The sequence below is a fragment of the Nerophis lumbriciformis genome, linkage group LG22 (genome assembly GCF_033978685.3).
Source record: "Nerophis lumbriciformis linkage group LG22, RoL_Nlum_v2.1, whole genome shotgun sequence".
In the NCBI taxonomy this organism is placed as follows: domain Eukaryota; kingdom Metazoa; phylum Chordata; class Actinopteri; order Syngnathiformes; family Syngnathidae; genus Nerophis; species Nerophis lumbriciformis.
This window is the reverse complement of record NC_084569.2, coordinates 35,028,427-35,053,086: the sequence shown is the minus strand read 5'-3', so window position 1 is coordinate 35,053,086 and position 24,660 is coordinate 35,028,427. Positions and strand designations below refer to the sequence as shown.

General features: G+C 41.6%; 1 protein-coding gene across 2 annotated transcripts in view; it reads left to right on the top strand.

Annotated features, from left to right (window-relative positions):
• Positions 1 to 700: 700 nt before the first annotated feature.
• Positions 701 to 24,660, top strand: part of abcc1 (ATP binding cassette subfamily C member 1 (ABCC1 blood group)) — a 108,833-nt gene continuing 84,873 nt past the window's right edge. For both annotated transcript variants that reach the window (XM_061973761.1, XM_061973760.1), the window contains exons 1-3: positions 701 to 842; positions 9,581 to 9,757; positions 9,842 to 9,970. In XM_061973761.1, coding sequence (XP_061829745.1) covers positions 795 to 842; positions 9,581 to 9,757; positions 9,842 to 9,970 — 354 coding nt within the window. In that variant the 5' untranslated portion in view covers positions 701 to 794. The remainder of the gene's footprint in view (positions 843 to 9,580; positions 9,758 to 9,841; positions 9,971 to 24,660) is intronic.

The window sequence follows — 24,660 nt, the reverse complement described above, 5'->3', positions numbered from 1 at the left end:
AACCCCTCATGAAACAGGCCTGTAGAGATGAAGTAGTCTTGTGATTTTTTTTCCCACACATACATATATATATATATATATATATATATATATATATATATATATATATATATATATATATATATATATATATATATATATATATATATATATATATATATATATATGAAATACTTGACTTGGTGAATTCTAGCCGTAAATATACTCCTCCCCTTTTAGCCACGCCCCCACCCCGACCCCCACCTCCCGAAATCGGTGGTCTCAAGGTTGGCAAGTATGTATATAATTATAATTCACTTCACTTCACTGCAGTGAATTGCACTGAATGGAACGGATCACCACTCCAAGATGGCGGCCCCGCGTCTCGTCAGTGCCAGTTGGCAGGAGCGCTCGATGCTGCGTCTACTTATAAGATGTATAAGATTTTACCATGAATTGATTACATGGACCCCGACTTAAACAAGTTGAAAAACTTATTGGGGTGCTACCATTTAGTGGTCAATTTTACGTAATATGTACTGTACTGTGCAATCTACTAATAAAAGTCTCAATCAATCAATCAATGTCGATGTTCACGACCCCTGATCTAGCATCACGTAAGAAAAGTGTAATTCTTCTCCGGTACAGCAGATGACGCTGTACGCACATCCAATATGCTTGCGAGCTGCTCGGGGGGGAAAAAAGGTCGAAGAAGCGGCAACCTTCCGCCAGGCATGTGACGAGAGGCAGGTTACAACATCGGAAAACTCCCAACAACTCAGTCCCGACTCCAACTTGCTTACACGTCCCGGTCAATGGGGCTGGACAGGTTCTGCAGCCCGGACGGTTCCGACCAGTTCTGGGTGAGTTGGTGGTTTGTCGTGTTTTTGAACGTATTCACCTTCTGTTTACCTCTCGTTGTTGGCTAGCTACTACCGGTCAGCAGCCGGTCGGCACATGCTAGCCGGCTGTAAACAAGCCTGCTGCTGTAATGGATGCCGAATAACCGGCTTAGCGACACCACGACTGCTATTGTATTCAGTGTCCGTGTGTGTAACCTTTCATATACTTCCATGCACATAATGCACGCGTTTGTCGTTTAAAAAAAAAGTACCTGCTCCTTGCAGGATACACCTAAACCAGTTTTTCAACCACTGTGCCGTGGCAGATTATGTAATTTCCAGTGACGTGCAGTCACTGGAAAAAAAAAAAGTAAATTGTTATATGTGTCCAGTGATTATACTATAAAGTTATTTTCCATTTAACTTCACCAGTTTTAGATTATTTTTTATTCAAAATCGCTGAATTTTCACATTTGCCGTTCAAATACTGAGAAGAGACGGTGCGGTGATCAGCAGCCAGTTGAGGCACGTCACTCAGTGCCTCAACATGGATTGCGGACTCGGCTAACTGCTGGCCTGCTGTGCAGTGAGACTGTATTGCTATATGAATTATATTATACATTTCCATAGTTTAGTTAGCTGAGGTATATAATGTACAGTGTATTTTGTCAACAACTGTATGTGTGTAACGTATTTCTTGTGCTGAGCGATCATAAAACGGCTGCAAAAGACGCACTAGCCCCACCTCCTGCACCCCCGCCGTAGAATTGCTATATCAACTAAAGCCCACACTTAAACTTTCCACGTGCAAGATTGAATCTGTTTAAAAAAGTTATTTCATAAGAAGCCAAAAAGTGCAAAAACAATAATGTTGGTGTTGGAGGAGTTGTGAATGACTGCAGGGCCACAACATTAGGTACACCTGCAGACTGCAGGTGTATCTAATTCACTACTCCTCCAACACGAACATTATTGTTTTTGCACTTTTTGGCTTCTTATTAAATAACTTTTGTAACCTATTTTCATGGGCTTTCCTCTTTGTGATGTTAAGTTCCTGTTATGCGCTGTTATACAGTATATGCCTCGAGCTCTTATTTTGAAGGCGCTAAGAGCGGAAGTGATGACATGGGGTGGAGCGGAAGTTTTTGAAAGAACGTAAATAAAGTGGTCCTCGTGTAAACTGGAGCCTCCGTGTTTGTTATTTTGTAGTTTCATACAGTATAGGCGACATTTATAAACCCTCGGTTACACTTTTTTAAATAGATTCAATCTTGCACGTGGAAAGTTTAAGTGAGGGCTTTAGTTGCGGCGCATGGACTTAATTTATAAGTAAAGGTAAGACCATAATAACGTTTTTTTTATTAAATGTGCTTTTTTTGTGTGCTACAGTTTGTATGTGTAAAGTTAAAGTTAAGTTAAAGTACCAATGATTGTCACACACACACTAGGTGTAATGAAATTTGTCGTCTGTATTTGACCCATCCCCTTGTTCACCCCCTGGGAGGTGAGGGGAGCAGTGGGCAGCAGCGGCGCCGCGCCCGGGAATCATTTTTGGTGATTTAACCCCCAATTCCAACCCTTGATGCTGAGTGCCAAGCAGGGAAGAATGCTGGTATGAGCTTTTAAACATAACCCGTTAACTGCTGCCAATCAAATGGTGAATAAGATACTCTTTAGGGTTCATATGTTTGTAAATTTGACTGTGATGAAGTCAGTGCCTCACCAGCCATCAACCTCACCGCACGTCACTGGTAATTTCACCTACTTGGGGTAAAAATATTTTTTTGCAAACAAGTAATTATAGTCTGCAAATAAGGTGCCGTTGCTGTGCAATCTACTAAAAAAAGTCTCAATCAATCAATAAATCAGTCGGTGCTGTCTAGAGCAGTCTTTTTCAACCACTGTGCCGCGGCACACTAGTCAAGATTCAAGATGCTTTATTGTTGTCCATTCTTTAACACAGTGTTTTTCAACCTTTTTTGAGCCAAGGCACATTTTATTCATAAAAAAAATACGGAGGCACACCACCAGCAGAAAGGTTAAACGATGAAACTCCACCAGGTTGTCGTGCCTTATTTTGAGTTTGTTGTTGTTTCCTGTGTGCTGTGCTTTAGTTCTTGTCTTGCGCTGTTATTTTGGTGACCCTTCCTGTTTTGTTGGTATTCTCCTGTAGCAGCTTCACGCCTTCCTTTGAGTGCTATTGCCCGTACCTGCTTTGTTTTCGCAATCAAGACTATTTAAGTTGTGCGTACGCTATCCTTCTATGTGGGGACATTGTTCATTGTCATGTACGGGATGTGCTTTGTGGACATCCTTTTTGCTCCACACGCTGTAAGTTTTTGCAGTCGTCCAGCATTCTGTGTTTGTTGACTTTGTAGCCAGTTCAGTTTTACTTTTGTTTTACATAGCCATCCCTATGCTTCAGTGCATTTTCCTAGCGGGACTTGCCTTGTTATTTTTTGGTTTAAGCGTTACATACCTTTTTTACCTGCACGCTGTCTCCCGCTGTGCTCTGCATATTGGGATCACGACAAACCATCCTCGACGCGTTCCGACTTCTACAAAGCAATGAACTACCTGCCGCCACCTACTGGTATGGAGTATTACAAGATTACCCTGCCAAGCTCTACACAGCACAGGCACTAGACAACGACACATTATTATGATTATTGATTTGCAAAAAATATTTTTTGGACCAATTAGGTGAAGTTGCATAATTTCCCACGGCACACCAGACAATATTATCTGGCGTGCCACAGCACAGTGGTTGAAAATCACTGCTTTAACATGTTCAAGACACATAAGAACTGAAATTTCATTTTCGGCACAGTCCCACAAAGAGCAGACATACGTTACAAGGGGACAAGACGGGACCGCCAACGGATCGCCACCTGAAAAAGGTGACATTGGGAAAGGGGAAAAGTAAAAAAAAATATCAGTCTAAGGCTGGACCCTCGGGAGGGGTCCAGACTGAGTCCGAGGAAAAAAACTCACATAGTATGGCACACATAAACATGTTACATGTAATCAGAACAACTCGCAACAGAGGGGAGGGGGGGATTTGGGGCCCTGGAGGCCGGCTGCCGCTATAAAGCGCTACTCAGCCATCCACAACCCCGGAGGAATTAAGCAGTGGTGAAGGCGTTGATTGGGGGAGGGGCGGGTGCGTGCATGTATGCCCAATTAACTTGGGTGAGATGTTGAAATGTTTTTGTGGACTGGGGCCGATCTCAAAGTTCGACACCAGGTGTTATTGGGCAAAAAAAGGAAGGTCAAAAGCGTCCATCGTTGAGGAGTCCTCGGGGGAGTTCTTCAGAAGAGTTGAGGAGTCTTCAGAAGAGTTGAGGAGTCCTCGGGGGAGTTCTTCAGAAGAGCCTGTTCCTGCGTCAAGGCCATTCGAAGGAGTCAAATCGTAGATTAAGATGTTGTTTTCTTCGAGCAGTCAAAACAATGACCTGCCTGCTCTGTGTGTCCATGCTGGATCTCTCAAATTCAATTTAATTATTCCTTCTCAGCAAGCTTCTCCATGATGAGATCCATTTTGCGATTCAAATCAGAAATTGCCCCAGTCTGTGTTCCCACAGCCCGACCCAATCCTTCCATTGTGATGAATAGCCGTTGGGCTCCTTGGAGTGGCTGCCATCGTCTTCTGAATTTGACGATACACCAGAGCAATGCCCAGCCCAATCAGCAGGTGCCCCGCGATCACAGTTCCAAATAGGTAGATGTCTTCCACGTCCTCGATGGAAAGAACTGAGAGGCACATGAGTCTCCATTCATCCCAGGAATCTCTCACGTACCCCGCAGCAATGGTTCCATCAGGGCAGCCAGGCTCCCCCGAACCTCTTTTCCTTGTCGAAAAGACTTTGTCAATTTTGTCGAGAGTCCAGCTGATCATATCCATGTTTGATGTTTAGATTTGAGGACAGCGCAAAGAAAGAGCCTTCAAAAAAGTTCAGACAAGACAAGGACACAAGAAAGCAAGCAGGGAAGGAGGGAGCGGAGAAAAATGTGACCGCCCTCACCAAGAGGCAAGACAGAAAGAGTAGTGTGCCGTAAGATACAGTCTGGTGTGCCGTGGGAGATTATCTAATTTCATCTATTTGGGTTAAAAATATTTTTTTGCAAACCAGTAATTATATTCCGCAAAGGATGTGTTGTTGTTGAGTGTCGGTGCTGTCTAGAACTCGGCAGAGTAACCGTGTAATACTCTTCCATATCAGTAGGTGGCAGCCAGTAGTTAATTGCTTTGTAGATGTCGGAAACAGCGGGAGGCAGTGTGCAGGTAAAAAGGTGCCTAATGCTTAAACCAAAAATAAAACAAAAGGTGAGTGCCCCTAAGAAAAGGCATTGAAGCTTAGGGAAGGCTATGCAGAACGAAACTAAAACTGAACTGGCTACAAAGTAAACACAAAGAGAATGCTGGACGACAGCAAAGACTTACTGCGGAGCAAAGACGGCGTCCACAATGTATATCCGAACATGACACGACAATCAACAATGTCCCCACAAAGAAGGATAAAAAAACTACTGAAATATTCTTGATTGCTAAAACAAAGCAGATGCGGGAAATATCGCTCAAAGGACGATATGAAACTGCTACAGGAAAACACCAAAAAAAGAGAAAAAGCCACCAAAATAGGAGCGCACGACAAGGACTAAAGCACTACACACAGGAAAACAGCAAAAAACTCCAAATAAGCATACTTGCCAACCTTGAGACCTCCGATTTCGGGAGGTGGGGGCTGGGGGGAGGGGGCGGGGTTGGGGGTGGGGCGGGGGCGTGGTTAAGATATGTATATATATATATATATATATATATATAAGAAATACTTGACTTTCAGTGAATTCTAGCTATATATATATATTTTATTACATATATATATATATATATATATATATATATATATATATATATATATATATATTTAAATAAAAGAAATACACACATAACACTCATCTACTCATTGTTGAGTTAAGGGTTGAATTGTCCATCCTTGTTCTATTCTCTGTCACTATTTCAGAACACACACATTATACAAATGTACATTATAAAATCAATAAGAAAACGGGAGCTCTAATTTGGGAGTCTGAATTAGGATCAGAAGTTCCTATATAAACATTGCGTACTCACGTCGCCTTTTTGTATTGATTACTGCAGCTGTGCACTGGATTCATTCACAAATACAAACTACAACTCACAAACACTTTAGAGTTAGGCTCCACCATCAGAATGTGTACTTAAACTTATAAAGATCACATGGATAATATTCAGTGAGTTGATTCACCAAAACTAACCTGTTATACAGGAGGAAAAAGCACACAGGACGTTTCAATTGTTCACAGACTGGTCGCGCTCATCAGAATGACAAGACACTTCCGGTCTGCAGGTGATAGCATTCAATTGGGAAGAAACGCCCTACTGCCCCCTACTGACCAATGTGAATACTGATAAATGTGTAATGACAGCTCCAAAAACTAATTCAAACCACAAAAAAAAAAAAAAAAAAAATCAACACAAAAATGTGACACATTATGGGTGGGTCACATATGCATGTACAATAGATGGCAGTATTGTCCTGTTTAAAAGTGTCACAACATTGCTGTTTACGGCAGACGAACTGCTTTACAGTAGACGAAAACTTCCGGGAGTCTCCCGGAAAATCCGGGAGGCTTGGCAAGTATGAAATAAGTCAGGGTGTGATGTGACAAGTGGTGACAGTACACCTACTTTGAGACAAGAGCTATATTGATGCATGCTTGGTTATGGTTTAAAGTCATATCCAACAATTGCGACGACTTTTTACTGTCAACTGAGATTCCTTTTTTAACGATTTCTGCTGGTGGTGTGCCTCTGGATTTTTTCAACGCAAAAAATGTGCCTTGGCTCAAAAAAAGGTTGATAAACACTGGCTTAGGCCATGGAGAGTTTCAAAAATGCATATTTGGGGTTAAAACGTTTCCATCCACTAAGGGTGTAACGGTTCACAAAAATTTTGGTTCGGTACGTACCTCGGTTTAGAGGTCACGGTTCGGTTCATTTTCGGTACAGTAAGAAAACAACAAAATATACATTTTCTGGTTATTTATTTACCAACATTTGTAAAGAATGGCTTTATCCTTTTAACATTGCTTTAAAATAGCTGTGTGTGTGATGGATGTGAGCCACCACTAGGCTGATCACTGCAACAGCAGGCAGTCATGAATGCTAAGCATAACAATAACATACATATATACACACAGGGTCCATTGCCAGGGTTCATGTGGTCAACATATATAAGGTAAGGCTCAGAATTGGTTTCTTAACAAAACCTTTCTACATATAAAGTGCAACATTTCCACATATAAAGTGCAACATTAAACTGCTTCAAGTTGTTGCTCAGATTAAATAAAATGACACAACTTTTCTTCTACATACAAAAAGTGCAACATTAAACAGTTTCAAGTCAACTCAGCTTCAGATTAACTTTTCTCCCCCCCCCCAGCCTTTAACCCTGGTGACTTTCACTCAATTTTCATGTTTTTTGCCAGAAAAATCAGTTTATCCACATTGTCTGCAGAAAGAGCAGACCTGCTTGCAGTTAAAATGTCTCCAGCTGTGGGAAATACCCTTTCACTGGGCACAGAGGTAGCAGGTATGGCGAGGTAGTGCCTGGCTAACTTGGCAGTAAGAGGATATATGGGCTCATTGTTCTTCCACCATAGAAGTGGCTCAAAATCTAGTTTTTAATGCAATATGGTCTTAAATCTGCTGCTATAAAAACATTTGTTATTGCTTTAACCCTGCCTGACTCGCCGAGGAGAGGCTGCTTGAATGCGGTGTTTGCACCGTCTTTATCTTTGTTGAAGCGATGTTGTCCATTGTTGTATCGCACCGCGAAGCCGGTATATTCCCAAACGGGAGATCTTAACGAGGCAGGAGGGTCTTCCAGCTCTGACTTTTGCATGTTGTAGTAGCCCGGTCGTTGCTAGCATGCCGTGTGTTGTGCCTCGGTGTGCATTGTTTATACAACGCGCGGTACGCTACTTAATATGTCCGTGTGGAAACTGGTTCGGTACACCTCCGAACCGAATCGAACCCCCCGTACAGAAACGGTTCAATACAAATACACGTACCGTTACACCCTTAAAGGGGAACATTATCACCAGACCTATGTAAGCGTCAATATATACCTTGATGTTGCAGAAAAAAGACCATATATTTTTTAACCGATTTCCGAACTCTAAACGGGTGAATTTTGGCGAATTAAACGCCTTTCTAATATTCGCTCTCGGAGTGATGACGTCACAACGTGACATCGCATCGGGAAGCAATCCGCCATTTGCTCAAACACCGAGTCAAATCAGCTCTGTTATTTTCCGTTTTTTCGACTGTTTTCCGTACCTTGGAGACATCATGCCTCGTCGGTGTGTTGTCGGAGGGTGTAACAACACGAACAGGGACGGATTCAAGTTGCACCAGTGGCCCAAAGATGCGAAAGTGGCAAGAAATTGGACGTTTGTTCCGCACACTTTACCGACGAAAGCTATGCTACGACAGAGATGGCAAGAATGTGTGGATATCCTGCGACACTCAAAGCAGATGCATTTCCAACGATAAAGTCAAAGAAATCTGCCGCCAGACCCCCATTGAATCTGCCGTAGTGTGTGAGCAATTCAGGGACAAAGGACCTCGGTAGCACGGCAAGCAATGGCGGCAGTTTGTTCCCGCAGACGAGCGAGCTAAACCCCCTGGATGTCTTGGCTCACACCGCCCCTTATGCCACCGAAGATGATCAAGAGAAGAATATCAACCCTAGCTTCCCTGGCCTGCTGACATCAACTCCAAAACTGGACAGATCAGCTTTCAGGAAAAGAGCGCGGATGAGTGTATGTCTACAGAATATATTAATTGATGAAAATTGGGCTGTCTGCACTCTCAAAGTGCATGTTGTTGCCAAATGTATTTCATATGCTGTAAACCTAGTTCATAGTTGTTAGTTTCCTTTAATGGCAAACAAACACATACCAATCGTTGGTTAGAAGGCGATCGCCGAATTCGTCCTCGCTTTCTCCCGTGTCGCTGGCTGTCGTGTCGTTTTCGTCGGTTTCGCTTGCATGCGGTTCAAACCGATATGGCTCAATAGCTTCAGTTTCTTCTTCAATTTCGTTTTCGCTACCTGCCTCCACACTACAACCATCCGTTTCAATACATGCGTAATCTGTTGAATCGCTTAAGCCGCTGAAATCCGAGTCTGAATCCGAGCTAATGTCGCTATAGCTTGCTGTTCTATGCGCCATGTTTGTTTGTGTTGGCATCACTATGTGACGTCACAGGAAAATGGACGGGTGTATATAACGATGGTTAAAATCAGGCACTTTGAAACTTTTTTTTAGGGATATTGCGTGATGGGTAAAATTTTGAAAAAAACTTCGAAAAATAAAATAAGCCACTGGGAACTGATTTTTTATGGTTTTAACCCTTCTGAAATTGTGATAATGTTCCCCTTTAATAACAACGTATGTCAATGTTATTTGTCTGAAAATCAATAAACAATTACAATTTCTTGGTTGTGGCTTGTATCCTGGTTCGCTCTATATTCCGAGAAATACGGTATATTACAGCGGTCTAGGGTTTTTAGGAATCTGCTGCAATAATGCAAATTTTTAACAAACTTTTGAACTGAACTCTATGGTTGGTTTGATGTCAGTCCGCCAGTTGAATAGCCCCACTTTACAGTATATCACAGATGTATTTTCTTCTTCCTTGTCTCTACTAGGATTGGAACCGCTCATGGAATACTTCAAACCCATACTTCACACAGTGCTTCCAGAACACTGTCCTGGTGTGGCTGCCATGCCTTTACCTCTGGCTGTGTGCCCCCATCTACCTCATTTACCTCCGTAGCCATAACCACGGCTACATATGTATGAGTCACCTTAACAAAGCCAAAACTGTGAGTCATACTTAACATTACATGATACTGTTATATGCACCTGTGCATCAGGTGTGTTACTAAAAACTGCTCCTCTCTCCACAGGCTGTAGGCTTTCTCCTGTGGCTTATCTGCTGGGCAGATGTTTTCTATTCTTTCTGGGAAAGAAATTCTGGCAGTGGGGTTCCTGCGGCTGTCCACCTCGTTAGTCCTACCATACTGGGCTTCACCATGGTGAGTAAAGGGAGTTATATCATATACTGATGATGTATTAAAGGCCTTCTGAAATGCGATTTTCTTATTTAAACGGGGATAGCAGGTCCATTCTATGTGTCATACTTGATCATTTTGCGATATTGCCATATTATTGCTGAAAGGATTTAGTAGAGAACATCGACGATAAAGTTCGCAACTTTTGGTCGCTGATAAAAAAGCTTTGCCTGTACCGGAAGTAGCAGACGAGTAGCGTGACGTCACAGGTTGTGGAGCTCCTCACATCCGCACATTGTTTACAATCATGGCCACCAGCAGCGAGAGCAATTCGGACCGAGAAAGCGACGATTTCCCCATTAATTTGAGCGAGGATGAAAGATTTGTGGATGAGGAAAGTGAGAGTGAAGAACGAGAGGGCAGTGGGAGCGATTCAGATAGGGAAGATGCTGTGAGAGGCGGGTGGGACCTGATATTCAGCTGGGAATGACTAAAACAGTAAATAAACACAAGACATATATATACTCTATTAGCCACAACACAACCAGGCTTATATTTAATATGCCACAAATTAATCCCGCATAACAAACACCTCCCCCCTCCCGTCCATATAACCCGCCAATACAACTGCACAACACACTCAATCCCACAGCCCAAAGTACCGTTCACCTCCCCAAAGTTCATACAGCACATATATTTCCCCAAAGTCCCCAAAGTTACATACGTGATATGCACATAGCGGCACGCACGTACGGGCAAGCGATCAAATGTTTGGAAGCCGCAGCTGCATGCGTACTCACGGTACCGCGTCTGCGCATCCAACTCAAAGTCCTCCTGGTAAGAGTCTCTGTTTTCCCAGTTCTCCACAGGCCAATGGTAAAGCTTGACTGTCATCTTCCGGGAATGTAAACAATGAAACACCGGCTGTGTTTGTGTTGCTGCAGCCGCCCGCAATACACCGCTTCCCACCTACAGCTTTCTTCTTTGCTGTCTCCATTGTTCATTGAACAAATTGCAAAAGATTCACCAACACAGATGTCCAGAATACTGTGGAATTTTGCGATGAAAACAGACGACTTAATAGCTGGCCACCATGCTGTCCCAAAATGTCCTCTACAATCCGTGACGTCATGTGCCGGCGTCATCATACCGAGATGTTTTCAGCAGGATATGTCGCGCAAAATTTAAAATTGCACTTTAATAAGCTAACCCGGCCGTATTGGCATGTGTTGCAATGTTAAGATTTCATCATTGATATATAAACTATCAGAATGCGTGGTAGGTAGTAGTGGGTTTCAGTAGGCCTTTAAGGTTCATGGAAGACCCTAAAATTCCCCTTAGTTGTGAATATGAATGAGTGAATCAATGGTTTGCTGTCCCTTTAGCTTGATTTGTACCGCAGGTTCAAGTGCCCAATTCGGAATTAGCGCCTCTATCCGATATTTGTGTGTTCGCAATTACACTGATGCCTCGGTTTTTTTGTTAGTAATCAGTTCCGAAAAGTGAAGCCCTTTTTTCCCATAAGAAACAATGTAAATCCAATAATACAATCCAGACACCCACACACATGAACAGACAACACATTTTATACGGAATAGTTATAGTTTCACACACAGGAAAAATGTAAAATACATATACTGTAAATTCCGGACAATAAACCGCAACTTTCTTCCTACACTTTAAACTCTGTGGCTTAAAAAACAATGTGGCTAATTTATGGATTCGGTGGGGGCGGGGGTGTACCGTATTTTTTGGACTATAAGTCGCAGTTTTTTTCATAGTTTGGCCGGGCTCCAGTGCGACTTATATATGTTTTTTTTCTTCTTTATTATGCATTTTCGGCAGGTACGACTTATACTCCGGTGCGACTTATACTCCGAAAAATACGGTATATTGTAGCCTAAAAGAGTTAGGACTTGAAACTGTTTAATGTTGTACTTTTTGTATGTAGAAGAAAAGTTTTGTCATTTTATTTAATCTGAGCAACAACTTGAAGCAGTTTAATGTTGCACTTTATATGTGGAAATGTTGCACTTTATATGTAGAAAGGTTTTGTTACGAAACCAATTCTGAGCCTTATCTTATTTAGTTTTTATTTTATATATGTTGACTGCATTAACCCTGGCAATGGACCCTGTGTGTATATGTATGTTATTGTTATGTTAAAAGGATAAAGCCATTGTTTACAAATTTTAGTAAATAAATAACCAGAAAATGTGTACCTTATTTTTCGGACTATAAGTCGCAGTTTTTTTCATAGTTTATGAAAGTTGCCTAATGTTTTTTTCCTTCTTTATTATACATTTTCGGCAGGTGCGACTTATACTCCAGTGCGACTTATACTCCGAAAAATACGGTATTTAGTTTTTTCTCACTGTACCGAAAATGAACCGAACCGTGACCTCTAAACCGAGGTACGTACCGAACCGACATTTTTGTGTACCGTTACACCCTTAACATTAACCAAATAGAAAATCCTCACATTTATTGATGAAGTTCATCATTGGACATTTTTTTCCCCAGTATTTAAAGGCAAAGCATCAAAATAATATACAAAAGTTAAGTACAAAGTAATGTACCATATTTTCCGCACCATAAGCCGCCCTGGGTTAAAAGCCGCGCCTTCAATGAACGGCATATTTCAAAACTTTGTCCACCTATAAGCCGCCCCGTGTTATAAGCCGCATCTAACTGCGCTAAAGGAATGTCAAAAAAACAGTCGGATAGGTCAGTCAAACTTTAATAATATATTAAAAACCAGCGTGATGTGGGCGCGCATGGAGTCGTATATCAACATGGACGGAGCTGCGTGAAAAAAGCCACCCGGCCTCTTCGCGTAAACTTACCTTAACCACTCGCTCATCTTTTCTTCATCCATCCATCCCTTCGAGTTAGCTTTTATGATGACGCCGGCTGGAAAGGTCTCTTTTGGCAAGGTCTTCCTTTTGAATATCACCATGGGTGGAAGTTTCTGGCCATTAGCATGGCAAGCTAGAACCACAGTGAAGGATGACTTCTCATTCCCTGTGGTGCGAATATTCACCGTACGTGCTCCCGTTGTATCCACAGTGCGGTTCACAGGAATATCAAAAGTCAGTGGAACCTCGTCCATGTTGATAATGTTCTCTGGCCGGATCTTTTTTTCAGCTATCTTGTTTTTACAATATGCACGGAAAGTAGCCAGCTTTTCTTGAAAGTCTTTAGGCAGTTGCTGTGAAATAGTAGTCCGTGTGCGGATGGAGAGATTGCGTCTTTTCATGAACCGGAAACCTGTCGCTTAGTAGGAGCCATTTTGTGGTCTTTACAGATGTAAACACACAAAGGAAATGAAACGTAATATCCGCGCGCTTCTTCTTCTTCTACGCGGGCGGGTGGTTGCTTACAGTAGAAGAAGAAGCGCTTCCTGTTCTATGGGGGCGGGTGCTTACCTTGGCGGTTGCTTGCGTAGAAGAAGAAGCACTTCCTCTTCTACGGGGAAAAAAGATGGCGGCTGTTTACCGTAGTTGCGAGACCGAAACTTTATGAAAATGAATCTTAATATTAATCCATATATAAAGCGCACCGGGTTATAAGCCGCACTGTCAGCTTTTGAGTAAATTTGTGGTTTTTAGGTGCGGCTAATAGTGCGGAAAATACGGTAAGCTATTTTTCTAAAACCTTTATTTAGTTAGCGCAGTCAGATGAGACGTAGTGCACAGTGCTGTTATTGTCAAGAGTTATGGGCTCTTGACCGCTGCTGTTTGAGTGGAAACGAGGCTGTGTCGGAAAAAGGAGAAAAAAAAGCCTCTTCATTCAGGGCTGCTGTCCTGTCTGTACATTGAGCTTGCATCACAACAGTGGTCATTTCGCCATTTATAATTTTTACTATTAGTATCCGTATCAGAAGTATTAGCTAGTATTAGTAGTAGTTATTGGTAAGTCATGAACTTACCAATAACAAGCTTACTATCCCTGGCATCAGTGGTATCATCCACAAGGACCGACATCTTTTTTCCCACGGATCTTCTGAAGCACAGTTTTGCGGATTGTCCTTGTTAGCATTCGCAGGATCATGGGGTTTCTCTTTGTTTTTTTTGTTACATGACTTTGGAATGGCAAGTGGTCATCAGACATTTCTATGTTTCCGGTCAACGGTATTGCAAAACAGCATCACCTGACATGTACAAGTCCTTGTGGAACTGTGGGGCTCTGTAACCAGTGTTTCAATTGGCCGTTTCGACAGGCAGGTTTTATGATTAGATACTAGGGATGTCCGATAATATCGGACTGCCGACTTGTTCAACAGCCATACAGGTCACACCGAGGGTTTTTCGTATAAACAACTTTAACACTGTTACAAATATGCGCCACACTGTGAACCCACACCAAACAAGAATGACAAACACATTTCGGGAGAGCATCCGCACCGTAACACAACATAAACACAACAGAACAAATACCCAGAACCCCTTGCAGCACTAACTCTTCTTCCGGGACGCTATATACACCCCCCACTAGCCCTTACCCCCCTACCTCAACCCCCCCAACCCCGCCCACCTCAACCTCCTAATGCTCTCTCAGGGAGAGCATGTCCCAAATTCCAAGCTGCTGTTTTGAGGCATGTTAAAGGGGAACATTATCACCAGACCTATGTAAGCGTCAATATATACCTTGATGTTGCAGGAAAAAGACCATATATTTTTTTAACCGATTTCTGAATTCTAAATGGGTGAATTTTGGCGAATTAAACGCCTTTCTATTATGCGCTCTCGGAGCGATGACGTCACAACGTGACGTCACATCGGGAAACAATCCGCCATTTTCTCAAACACATTACAAACACCGAGTCAAATCAGCTCTGTTATTTTCCGTTTTTTCAACTGTTTTCCGTACCTTGGAGACATCATGCTCGTCGGTGTGTTGTCGGAGGGTGTAACAACACCAACAGGGACGGATTCAAGTTGCACCAGTGGCCCGAAGATGCGAAAGTGGCAAGAAATTGGACATTTGTTCCGCACACTTTACCGACGAAAGCTATGCTACGACAGAGATGGCAAGAATGTGTGGATATCCTGCGACACTCAAAGCAGATGCATTTCCAACTGGACTGGACAGATCAGCTTTCAGGAAAAGAGAGCGGATGAGGGTATGTCTACAGAATATATTAATTGATGAAAACTGGGCTGTCTGCACTCTCAAAGTGCATGTTGTTGCCAGATGTATTTCATATGCTGTAAACCTAGTTCATAGTTGTTAGTTTCCTTTAATGCCAAACAAACACATACCAATCATTGGTTAGAAGGCGATCGCCGAATTCGTCCTCGCTTTCTCCCGTGTCGCTGGCTGTCGTGTTGTTTTCGTCGGTTTCGCTTGCATACGGTTCAAACCGATATGGCTCAATAGCTTCAGTTTCTTCTTCAATTTCGTTTTCGCTACCTGCCTCCACACTACAACCATCCGTTTCAATACATGCGTAATCTGTTGAATCGCTTAAGCCGCTGAAATCCGAGTCTGAATCCGAGCTAATGTCGCTATAGCTTGCTGTTCTATCCGCCATGTTTGTTTGTATTGGCATCACTATGTGACGTCACAGGAAAATGGATGGGTGTATATAACGATGGTTAAAATCAGGCACTTTGAAGCTTTTTTTAGGGATATTGCGTGATGGGTAAAATTTTGAAAAAAACTTCGAAAAATAAAATAAGCCACTGGGAACTGATTTTTAATGGTTTTAACCATTCTGAAATTGTGATAATGTTCCCCTTTAAAAAAAAAAAAGCACTTTGGGACTTCAATAATCAATATGGCAGTGCCATGTTGGCATTTTTTTTCCCCATAACTTGAGTTGATTTATTTTGGAAAACCTTGTTACATTGTTTAATGCATCCAGCGGGGCATCACAACAAAATTAGGCATAATAATGTGTTAATTCCATGACTGTATATATCAGTATCGGTTGATATCAGTATCGGTAATTAAGAGTTGGACAATATCGGAATATTGGATATTGGCAAAAAAGCCATTATCGGACATCTCTATTAGATACCATGGGTGGTGCCACGAATGAACAGATCCCAGAAACACAATTTCGCCAGATTAAGGATACTTCTCCTTATGATAACAGCTCGGGATGAAACAATTTAAAAATGTCATATCACAGTTATAATTATCGCGGTATTGTTGAATGTGCTGAAAAGGTGCATACTGAAATTTTTTTAACCAAGTTTTATTTAAAAAAACAAATATAGAATAAATATAGACTTACCGTATTTTTGGAGTATAAGTCGCACCTGCCGAAAATGCATAATAAAGAAGGAAAAAAACATATAAGTCGCACTGGAGCCCGGCCAAACTATGAAAAAAAACTGCGACTTATAGTCCGAAAAATACGGTAATATACTTTCTTGGCAGAAGAAACATTAAATATTGTTTTCGCTTCATAAGAGCCATATTATTTTTGAGTTTTTAAAAATGTTTATCTTCCATTTTTATTTGTGAACATTTTAGAATGTTTTTTTTTAATAAATGCAAATTAGGTCTTCCGTTAGCTTCACTTCCGGTTTATGTGACGTCAGGCAAGTTCACTTTTTGTTAATGACACTGTCGAGTATAGATCGATCACTTTGTTGTAAGACAGCACAGCCTTTATGTTCAATGTGAATGTTAGTTGTTCAGTTTCTTAATGGGGAAAGATGTTATTGTCTCTTGTGTTCATTTTAGCATTTAAATTCCGGTTCGGTACGTACCTCGGTTTAGAGGTCACGTTTCGGTTCATTTTCGGTACAGTAAGAAAACAACAAAATATAAATTTGGGGGTTATTTGTTTACCAAATTTGCAAAATCTTCCACCAAAAATATTTTTCTTAGTGGAATATTTGAGGCGAAGTAATGGGAACCTTGGATAGGTCAATAATTCATAATAACATTGATTTTGATTCAATATTATGTTTTGAGCAATGACAGTTTGAAAGAAAAAAAAACAGCTTTGTTTTATTATTCAACATTGCAACTTTTTCTAAACTACATTTAACCTTAAAGCTTTTTTATTTCACTTTTGTTATGTTTTTATTTATTTTACTAGTATTTTTAGAATGTGCCGTGGGCCTTTAAAACATTAGCTGTGGGCCGCAAATGGCCTCCGGGACACACTTTTGACACCCCTGCTATAGATAATAAAAAATTAAATCTGATAAATCTATGGATAAAAGAGCCTGGCGACGCATGCGCGTTTATCATAACTCTCTCTCTCTCTCTCTCTCTCTCTCTGTCTCTGCCCCTCCCTCACCAATGCTGCTGCGCGCACAATTTGTTTTGTTTTTAACCCCTTCTTAACCCTGAACGTACATTGAAAATACACGCAACCCTAACTCAAAATGCGTCTATCGTAGCCCGTTAGCTGCTAGCATGCCGCTAACGGGCTACGATAGACTGACCATACGTCCTCTTTTCACCGGACATGTCCTCTTTTGCGGAGCTGTCAGGGCGGAGTTTCTTAAATACCTCAAATGTCCGGCATTTTGAGTAAACAATGCACACCGAGGCACAACACACACACTACTTAATATGTCCGTGTGGAAACTCGTTCGGTACACCTCCGAACCGAACCGGAACCCCCGTACCGAAACGGTTCAATACAAATACACGTACCGTTACACCCCTACTGTCTATCGTTACATCCTTAACAACATTTCAGTCAAACTATGTTAATTTTTGTGATATTACAGGTTTAACAGTAGATTCTGTTTTTTTGGCCAATTTCGCTATTCCATTTAAGTGGAAATGATAGGGTCCTACCCATAGTGGGTTATTTTGCAGCCATACTCGGCTATGGCATGCATAATTATAATAGCAAATAAGTATAGAGTCTACCAGTAATGATGTCGTAGGAGCTGGGGGAGAATGACTTCTGTGTAGGTAACTACCGGTAATAGGGGTGTCAAAACGAAATATATTTTCGAAGGAATCACAATTCCTATATGTAACTATTCTTAATTGATTCAAATAAATTAAAAATCTATTTATTTTTTCCCCAAAATGCGTCCTATCAAGCCACTTTAAGTAAATGTTTGGGTAGAATGTTATTAAACTAAACCAGTTTTCTTTTAAGTAATATAGAAACGTATCAGGGCTGTTTATCTATTTTATGGGGCAACGTAGTTTATCATAGAACTGGCACTCAATGTTATTTAAAAAGTATTGATTTTGAATCAGGAATAGTTTTGAATCGAGAATTGATTCTGACTCGAATCGTTACCCCCAAAAATCGAATCGAATCATGTGCCCAAAGATTCACAGCCCTAGTAACTGAAATCATGTTTTGTTATAAAGACCCGTTGCAGCAGACTTCCTACTCAGTGGCCTAGTGGTTAGAGTGTCCGCCCTGAGATCGGTAGGTTGTGAGTTCAAACCCCGGCCGAGTCATACCAAAGACTATAAAAATGGGACCCATTACCTCCCTGCTTGGCACTCGGCATCAAGGGTTGGAATTGGGGGTTAAATCACCAAAAATGATTCCTGGGCGCGGCCACCGCTGCTGCCCGCTGGTCCCCTCACCTCAAGGGTGATGGGTCAAAATGCAGAGAATAATTTCGCCACACCTAGTGTGTGTGTGTGTGTGAAAATCATGGGTACTTTAACTCATACTTGCCAACCCTCCCGAATTTTCCGGGAGACTCCCGAAATTCAGCGCCTCTCCCAAAAAACTCCCGGGACAAATATTCTCCCAAAAATCTCCCGATTTTCAGCCGGAGCTGAAGGCCACGCCCCCTCCAGCTCCATGCGGACCTGAGTGAGGACAGCCTTTTTTCACGTCCGCTTTCCCACAATATAAACAGCGTGCATGCCCAATCACGTTATTCCATACGAGGCGTCCAGCATACCGCCGATGAGCATGGTGCAGATGGAGAAGATCTTCTCGGCGTCCGTGTTGGCGCACACGTTGCCAAAGCCGACGCTGGTCAGGCTGCTGAGGGTGAAGTAGAGGGCGGAGATGTACGAGCTGCGCACCGACGGGCCGCCGACCGTGTTGTTGACGTAGGGCAGTGGTTCTCAAATGGGGGTACGCGTACCCCTGGGGGTACTTGAAGGTATGCCAAGGGGTACGTGAGATTTTTTTTTAAATATTCTAAAAATAGCAACAATTCAAAAATCCTTTATAAATATAAATAAAAACCTATCTTTTTTTCCAAATAGTTCAAGAAAGACCACTACAAATGAGCAATATTTTGCACTGTTCTACAATTTAATAAATCAGAAACTGATGACATAGTGCTGTATTTTACTTCTTTATCTCTTGTTTTCAACCAAAAATGCTTTGCTCTGATTAGGGGGTACTTGAATTTAAAAAAAATTCACAGGGGGTACATCACTGAAAAAAGGTCGAGAACCACTGACGTAGGGCATCTCCAGGCGTTTGCCCAGCTCATGGAGCCATCCTTGGGGAAGAGACGGGAGGACAACAGGGTGACAAAAACTAAATCATCCAGACTAGAAATAATTTGTCTTATTATGTTTATCTTACCTAAAAATAAATATATTTATTAATTTAAAAAAACAAAACTAAATAAAAAATTTTTATATTTTGCTAAAAACATCAACATTTATTGTATTTTTTTTGTATTTTTTCTAATTCCTTATTACATCCAGCCATAGAATTATACATTAAAATAAACATATTTGAAATAATAAATTTTAAATGATCATAATAATTCATTTAAAATGACCATATTTAATTATTAAAATAATTGCTTGTTTATCAACAACTTTAGCATTTTATTCATTACATTTTGAAGCTCTCAGAAGCCAAGTTATGTTATATTCCTTAAGATTAATTTATGCAAGTTTGACGTATCAATTATCTAAACACAGTTTTGTTTGCATATTTTCAGGATATATATATATATATATATATATATATATATATATATATATATATATATATATATATGAAATACTTGACTTGGTGAATTTTAGCTGTAAATATACTCCTCCCCTCTTAACCACGCCCACAAGCATGCCCCCACCTCTTGAAATCGGAGGTCTCAAGGTTTGCAAGTATGCTTTAACTTTAACTTTTGGCAAAATATGTGTTGAAAATCGAATCATATTAAAAGTGGGGCATACAAAAACCATGGTATCACTGCATTTCAAATGACCAATATTTTTTGATATCATGGTGATTAAGTTTGCTAAACACCTGAAACAACCAAAGTAGTCAGCAGCAGTTGCAAGCTGTGTAGACTCGGCTCCCATTTTCACATTGTCCGTATAATTACTCGGTTGGTACTTTTTCAAATGATTCAACAAATTTGTTGTGTTGCTAGTTGTGTTGTACATACTGTGTCCATCCCATCGGCTTGATTTGTTCCACCTCACTTTGACGACTCAAAGCACCACCACACAACCAAGCCTCAGCTTCAGAGGATAACTGTAAGTCACGGCTGACTTTTATTTTGCTGCCCTCAGCCTGGCGTTTTTTTTTTACATTCCAGATAAATAATCAAACGAAGGGTGAACATGTTGGTAAAAGGGCTTTGAAATTCCACTGAATATAGATCACTGTAACTGGGGACAAAGCTGGGGTTTCAGGAAAAGTTTGCAAGCTGGAAAAAGTACTACGTTCTGACCCTTAACAAGGACCTAGTTGTGATTGTGAGAAGACCGCGTGGGAGAATCCTCAAATAAGGAGGTCAGGCATGGTGCTTAGCATGTCATTGACCTGAAGAACAGTTTTTCAAAACAGCAGGTTATTTATTGGTGGGTGTTGGGTTAAGATGAAGACTTAACCCCCTTTTACAACTTTGACCTCTCATGTGAAGAAAAACAGAGAGCAGCACAGACATGAGATGATTATTTGATCTCCTGTTGGTTGTGTAAGTTTATCCTTGTACAAAGATACGAACAGTCTGTTATTTGTAGGGTAAGTGTATGGCCTTTATTTGTATTTGATTAAAGGGGAACATTATCACCAGACCTATGTAAGCGTCAATATATACCTTGACGTTGCAGAAAAAAACCCATATATTTTTTTAACCGATTTCCAAACTCTGAATGGGTGAATTTTGGCGAATTAAACGCCTTTCTATTATTCGCTCTCGGAGTGATGACGTCACATCGGGAAACAATCCGCCATTTTCTCAAACACATTACAAACACCGAGTCAAATCAGCTCTGTTATTTTCCGTTTTTTCGACTGTTTTCCGTACCTTGGAGACATCATGCGTGTGTTGTCGGAGGGTGTAACAACACGAACAGGGACGGATTCAAGTTGCACCAGTGGCCCAAAGATGCGAAAGTGGCAAGAAATTGGACGTTTGTTCGGCACACTTTACCGACGAAAGCTATGCTACGACAGAGATGGCAAGAATGTGTGGATATCCTGCGACACTCAAAGCAGATGCATTTCCAACGATAAAGTCAAAGAAATCTGCCGCCAGACCCCCATTGAATCTGCCGGAGTGTGTGAGCTATTCAGGGACAAAGGACCTCGGTAGCACGGCAAGCAATGGCGGCAGTTTGTTCCCGCAGACGAGCGAGCTAAACCCCCTGGATGTCTTGGCTCACACCGTCCCTTATGCCACCGAAGATGATCAAGAGAAGAATATCGACCCTAGCTTCCCTGGCCTGCTGACATCAACTCCAAAACTGGACAGATCAGCTTTCAGGAAAAGAGAGCGGATGAGGGTATGTCTACAGAATATATTAATTGATGAAAACTGGGCTGTCTGCACTCTCAAAGTGCATGTTGTTGCCAAATGTATTTCATATGCTGTAAACCTAGTTCATAGTTGTTAGTTTCCTTTAATGCCAAACAAACACATACCAATCGTTGGTTAGAAGGCGATCGCCGAATTCGTCCTCGCTTTCTCCCGTGTCGCTGGCTGTCGTGTCGTTTTCGTCGGTTTCGCTTGCATACGGTTCAAAGCGATATGGCTCAATAGCTTCAGTTTCTTCTTCAATTTCATTTTCGCTACCTGCCTCCACACTACAACCATCCGTTTCAATACATGCGTAATCTGTTGAATCGCTTAAGCCGCTGAAATCCGAGTCTGAATCCGAGCTAATGTCGCTATAGCTTGCTGTTCTTTTTTCGAAAAAATAAAATAAGCCACTGGGAACTGATTTTTAATGGTTTTAACCCTTCTGAAATTGTGATAATGTTCCCCTTTAAGTGAAATAAGTATTTGTTTCCATACATCTAGCAAAAATTCTGACCACCAGAGACTAGTTTTGTGTACATGAAGCACACACATTAGTCCTGGAGCTTGGTGAAAAAGACAAGTGATCATTTGAAAATGGAAAACATACAATAGTCAAATTACCTTCACACAGAGCTCCACTCCATGTAAAATGTCATCTTAATGGACGATTCTGAGAAAGGTGAGGGATCAGCCCTGAACTACACAGGAGGAACTTTGTACCAAAGTCCTCGAGAAAAACAATGGTGTCATATTTTGCTGTTGTAGATGCACTTGGTGATAGGTATATTGGCAACACTAAATTGGCTCTAGTGTATGAATGTGAGTGTGAATGCTTGTCTGCGTTGGCCCTGCAATGAGGTGGAGACTTGTCCGAGTACAGCTGGGATAGGCTCCAGCCACCACTGACCCTGAGAGGGACAAGCGGTAGAAGATGGATTGACATATTGTAGTGGCCACAAGGCCCCAATGCTAAAAAAAAGACACATGTACAGGGCAGGCCCGTCTGAAGTTTTCCAATGTACACCTGAATGATTTAGAGAAGGCTCAAGAGAATGTTGATCTCTTTGGTATAAACCTGACACCCCATATTTGTAGACAGAAAAATACTGAATAACCCAAGCGCAGGGGTCGGCAACCCGCGACTCTTTGATCACTCTGATGCGGCTCAGCTGCATACTTGCCGACCCCCCCGATTTTCCCGGGAGACTTCCGGATTTCAGTGCCTCTCGCAGAAAACTCCCGGGATCAATATTCTCCGATTTTCACCCTAACTATAATAATAAGGGCATGCCATGATGGTACAGCATTTAGCGCCCTCTACAATTTGTATAAACAGCGTGCCAGCCCAGCCTCCTGTCATATGCATCTTCTGCTTGCACACGTAAGTGACAGCAAGGCATACTTGATCAACAGCCACACAGGTTACACTGACGGTGGCCATATAAAACAACTTTAAAACTCTTAATAATGCGCCACACTTTGAACCAAAACCAAACAAGAATGACAAACACATTTCGGGAGAACATCTGCACCTTAACACAACATAAATACAACAGAACACCCAGAATCCCATGCAGCCCTGACTCTTCTGGGCTACATTATACACCTCTGCTACCACCAAAACCCGCCCCAACCCCAACCCTGCTCCCTCACACATCAACCCCACCCCTCTGTGCGTCGGTTGAGGTGGGTGGGGTTTGGTAGCGGGGCTGTATAATGTAGCCCGGAAGAGTTAGAGCTGCATGGGATTCTGGGTATTTGTTCTGTTGTGTTTATGTTGTGTTACGGTGCAGATGTTCTCCCGAAATGTGTTTGTCATTCTTGTTTGGTGTGGGTTCACAGTGTGGCGCATTATTAGTAAGAGTGTTAAAGTTTTTTATACTGCCACCGTCAGTGTAGCCTGTGTGGTTGTTGACCAAGTATGCCTTGCTGTCACTTACGTGAGGGCCGGCACGCTGGTTGTAGTGGGCGCTAAATGCTGTACCATCACGGCACGTTCGAGAGAACAGTTGCCCTGAAATTCGTAGTCTGCCGGAAAAATTGGGAGGGTTGACAAGTATGACGCTGTCAAGCGCCATTCATATAAAACCCGCGAGCCGCACTAACATTCTATTTTCATATTAAGGTGTGGGCCGCGTGTCTGAGACCCTTGGTTTATATATAGCACAAAGCAAAAAACAACAACTTTGTATGCAGTGTTATTTCATTTTAAATTTCAAAAGATTTTTGTGGCTCCCATTGTTTTCTTTAATTTGTGAAACTGGTCAAAGTGGCTCTTTGACTGGTAAAGGTTGCCGACCCCTGCTCTAGCGCAACGTCCTTGCTGTGAAAGATGAAGATGGAGACATTCTGCTACGGGACTGTTACTCTTAAGGCCTTCTAGTGTGTAAAACTGAAACTAACTTCAAATCGACTGCATTTATTGTACCACCTTAGCTGCACTCATCCTACCTGGCTACCAGACACCTTCTCCACTGATAAATAGAACCCTTGGTAAGTTAGAAATTGCAATACTGTATTTATTGGCAGGCTTAAATAAGTCATAACTAATATCAAAAATGATCGATCAATATGAAAAATTTATATCTGTGATACAGTTTTCAGCCATATCGCCCAGCCGGATCAAAGATACAGGTGGTATCTTTGAGCATGTGAAAGGATCTACTCTGATGAAATAGACAGTGTTAACTAAGCAGCTTAGTGGTTTACTTCTGCAACACGCCCTCCAGTGAACTACAAACCCTGTTTCCATATGAGTTGGGAAATTGTGTTAGTTTTAAATATAAATGGAATACAATGATTTACAAATCCTTTTCAACCCATATTCAGTCGAATGCACTACAAAGACAACATATTTGATGTTCAAACTCATGAACTTTATTTGTGCAAATAATAATTAACTTAGAATTTCATGGCTGCAAAACGTGCCAAAGTAGTTGGGAAAGGGCATGTTCACCACTGTGTTACATCACCTTTTCTTTAAACAACACTCAATAAACGATTGGGAACTGAGGAAACTAATTGTTGAAGCTTTGA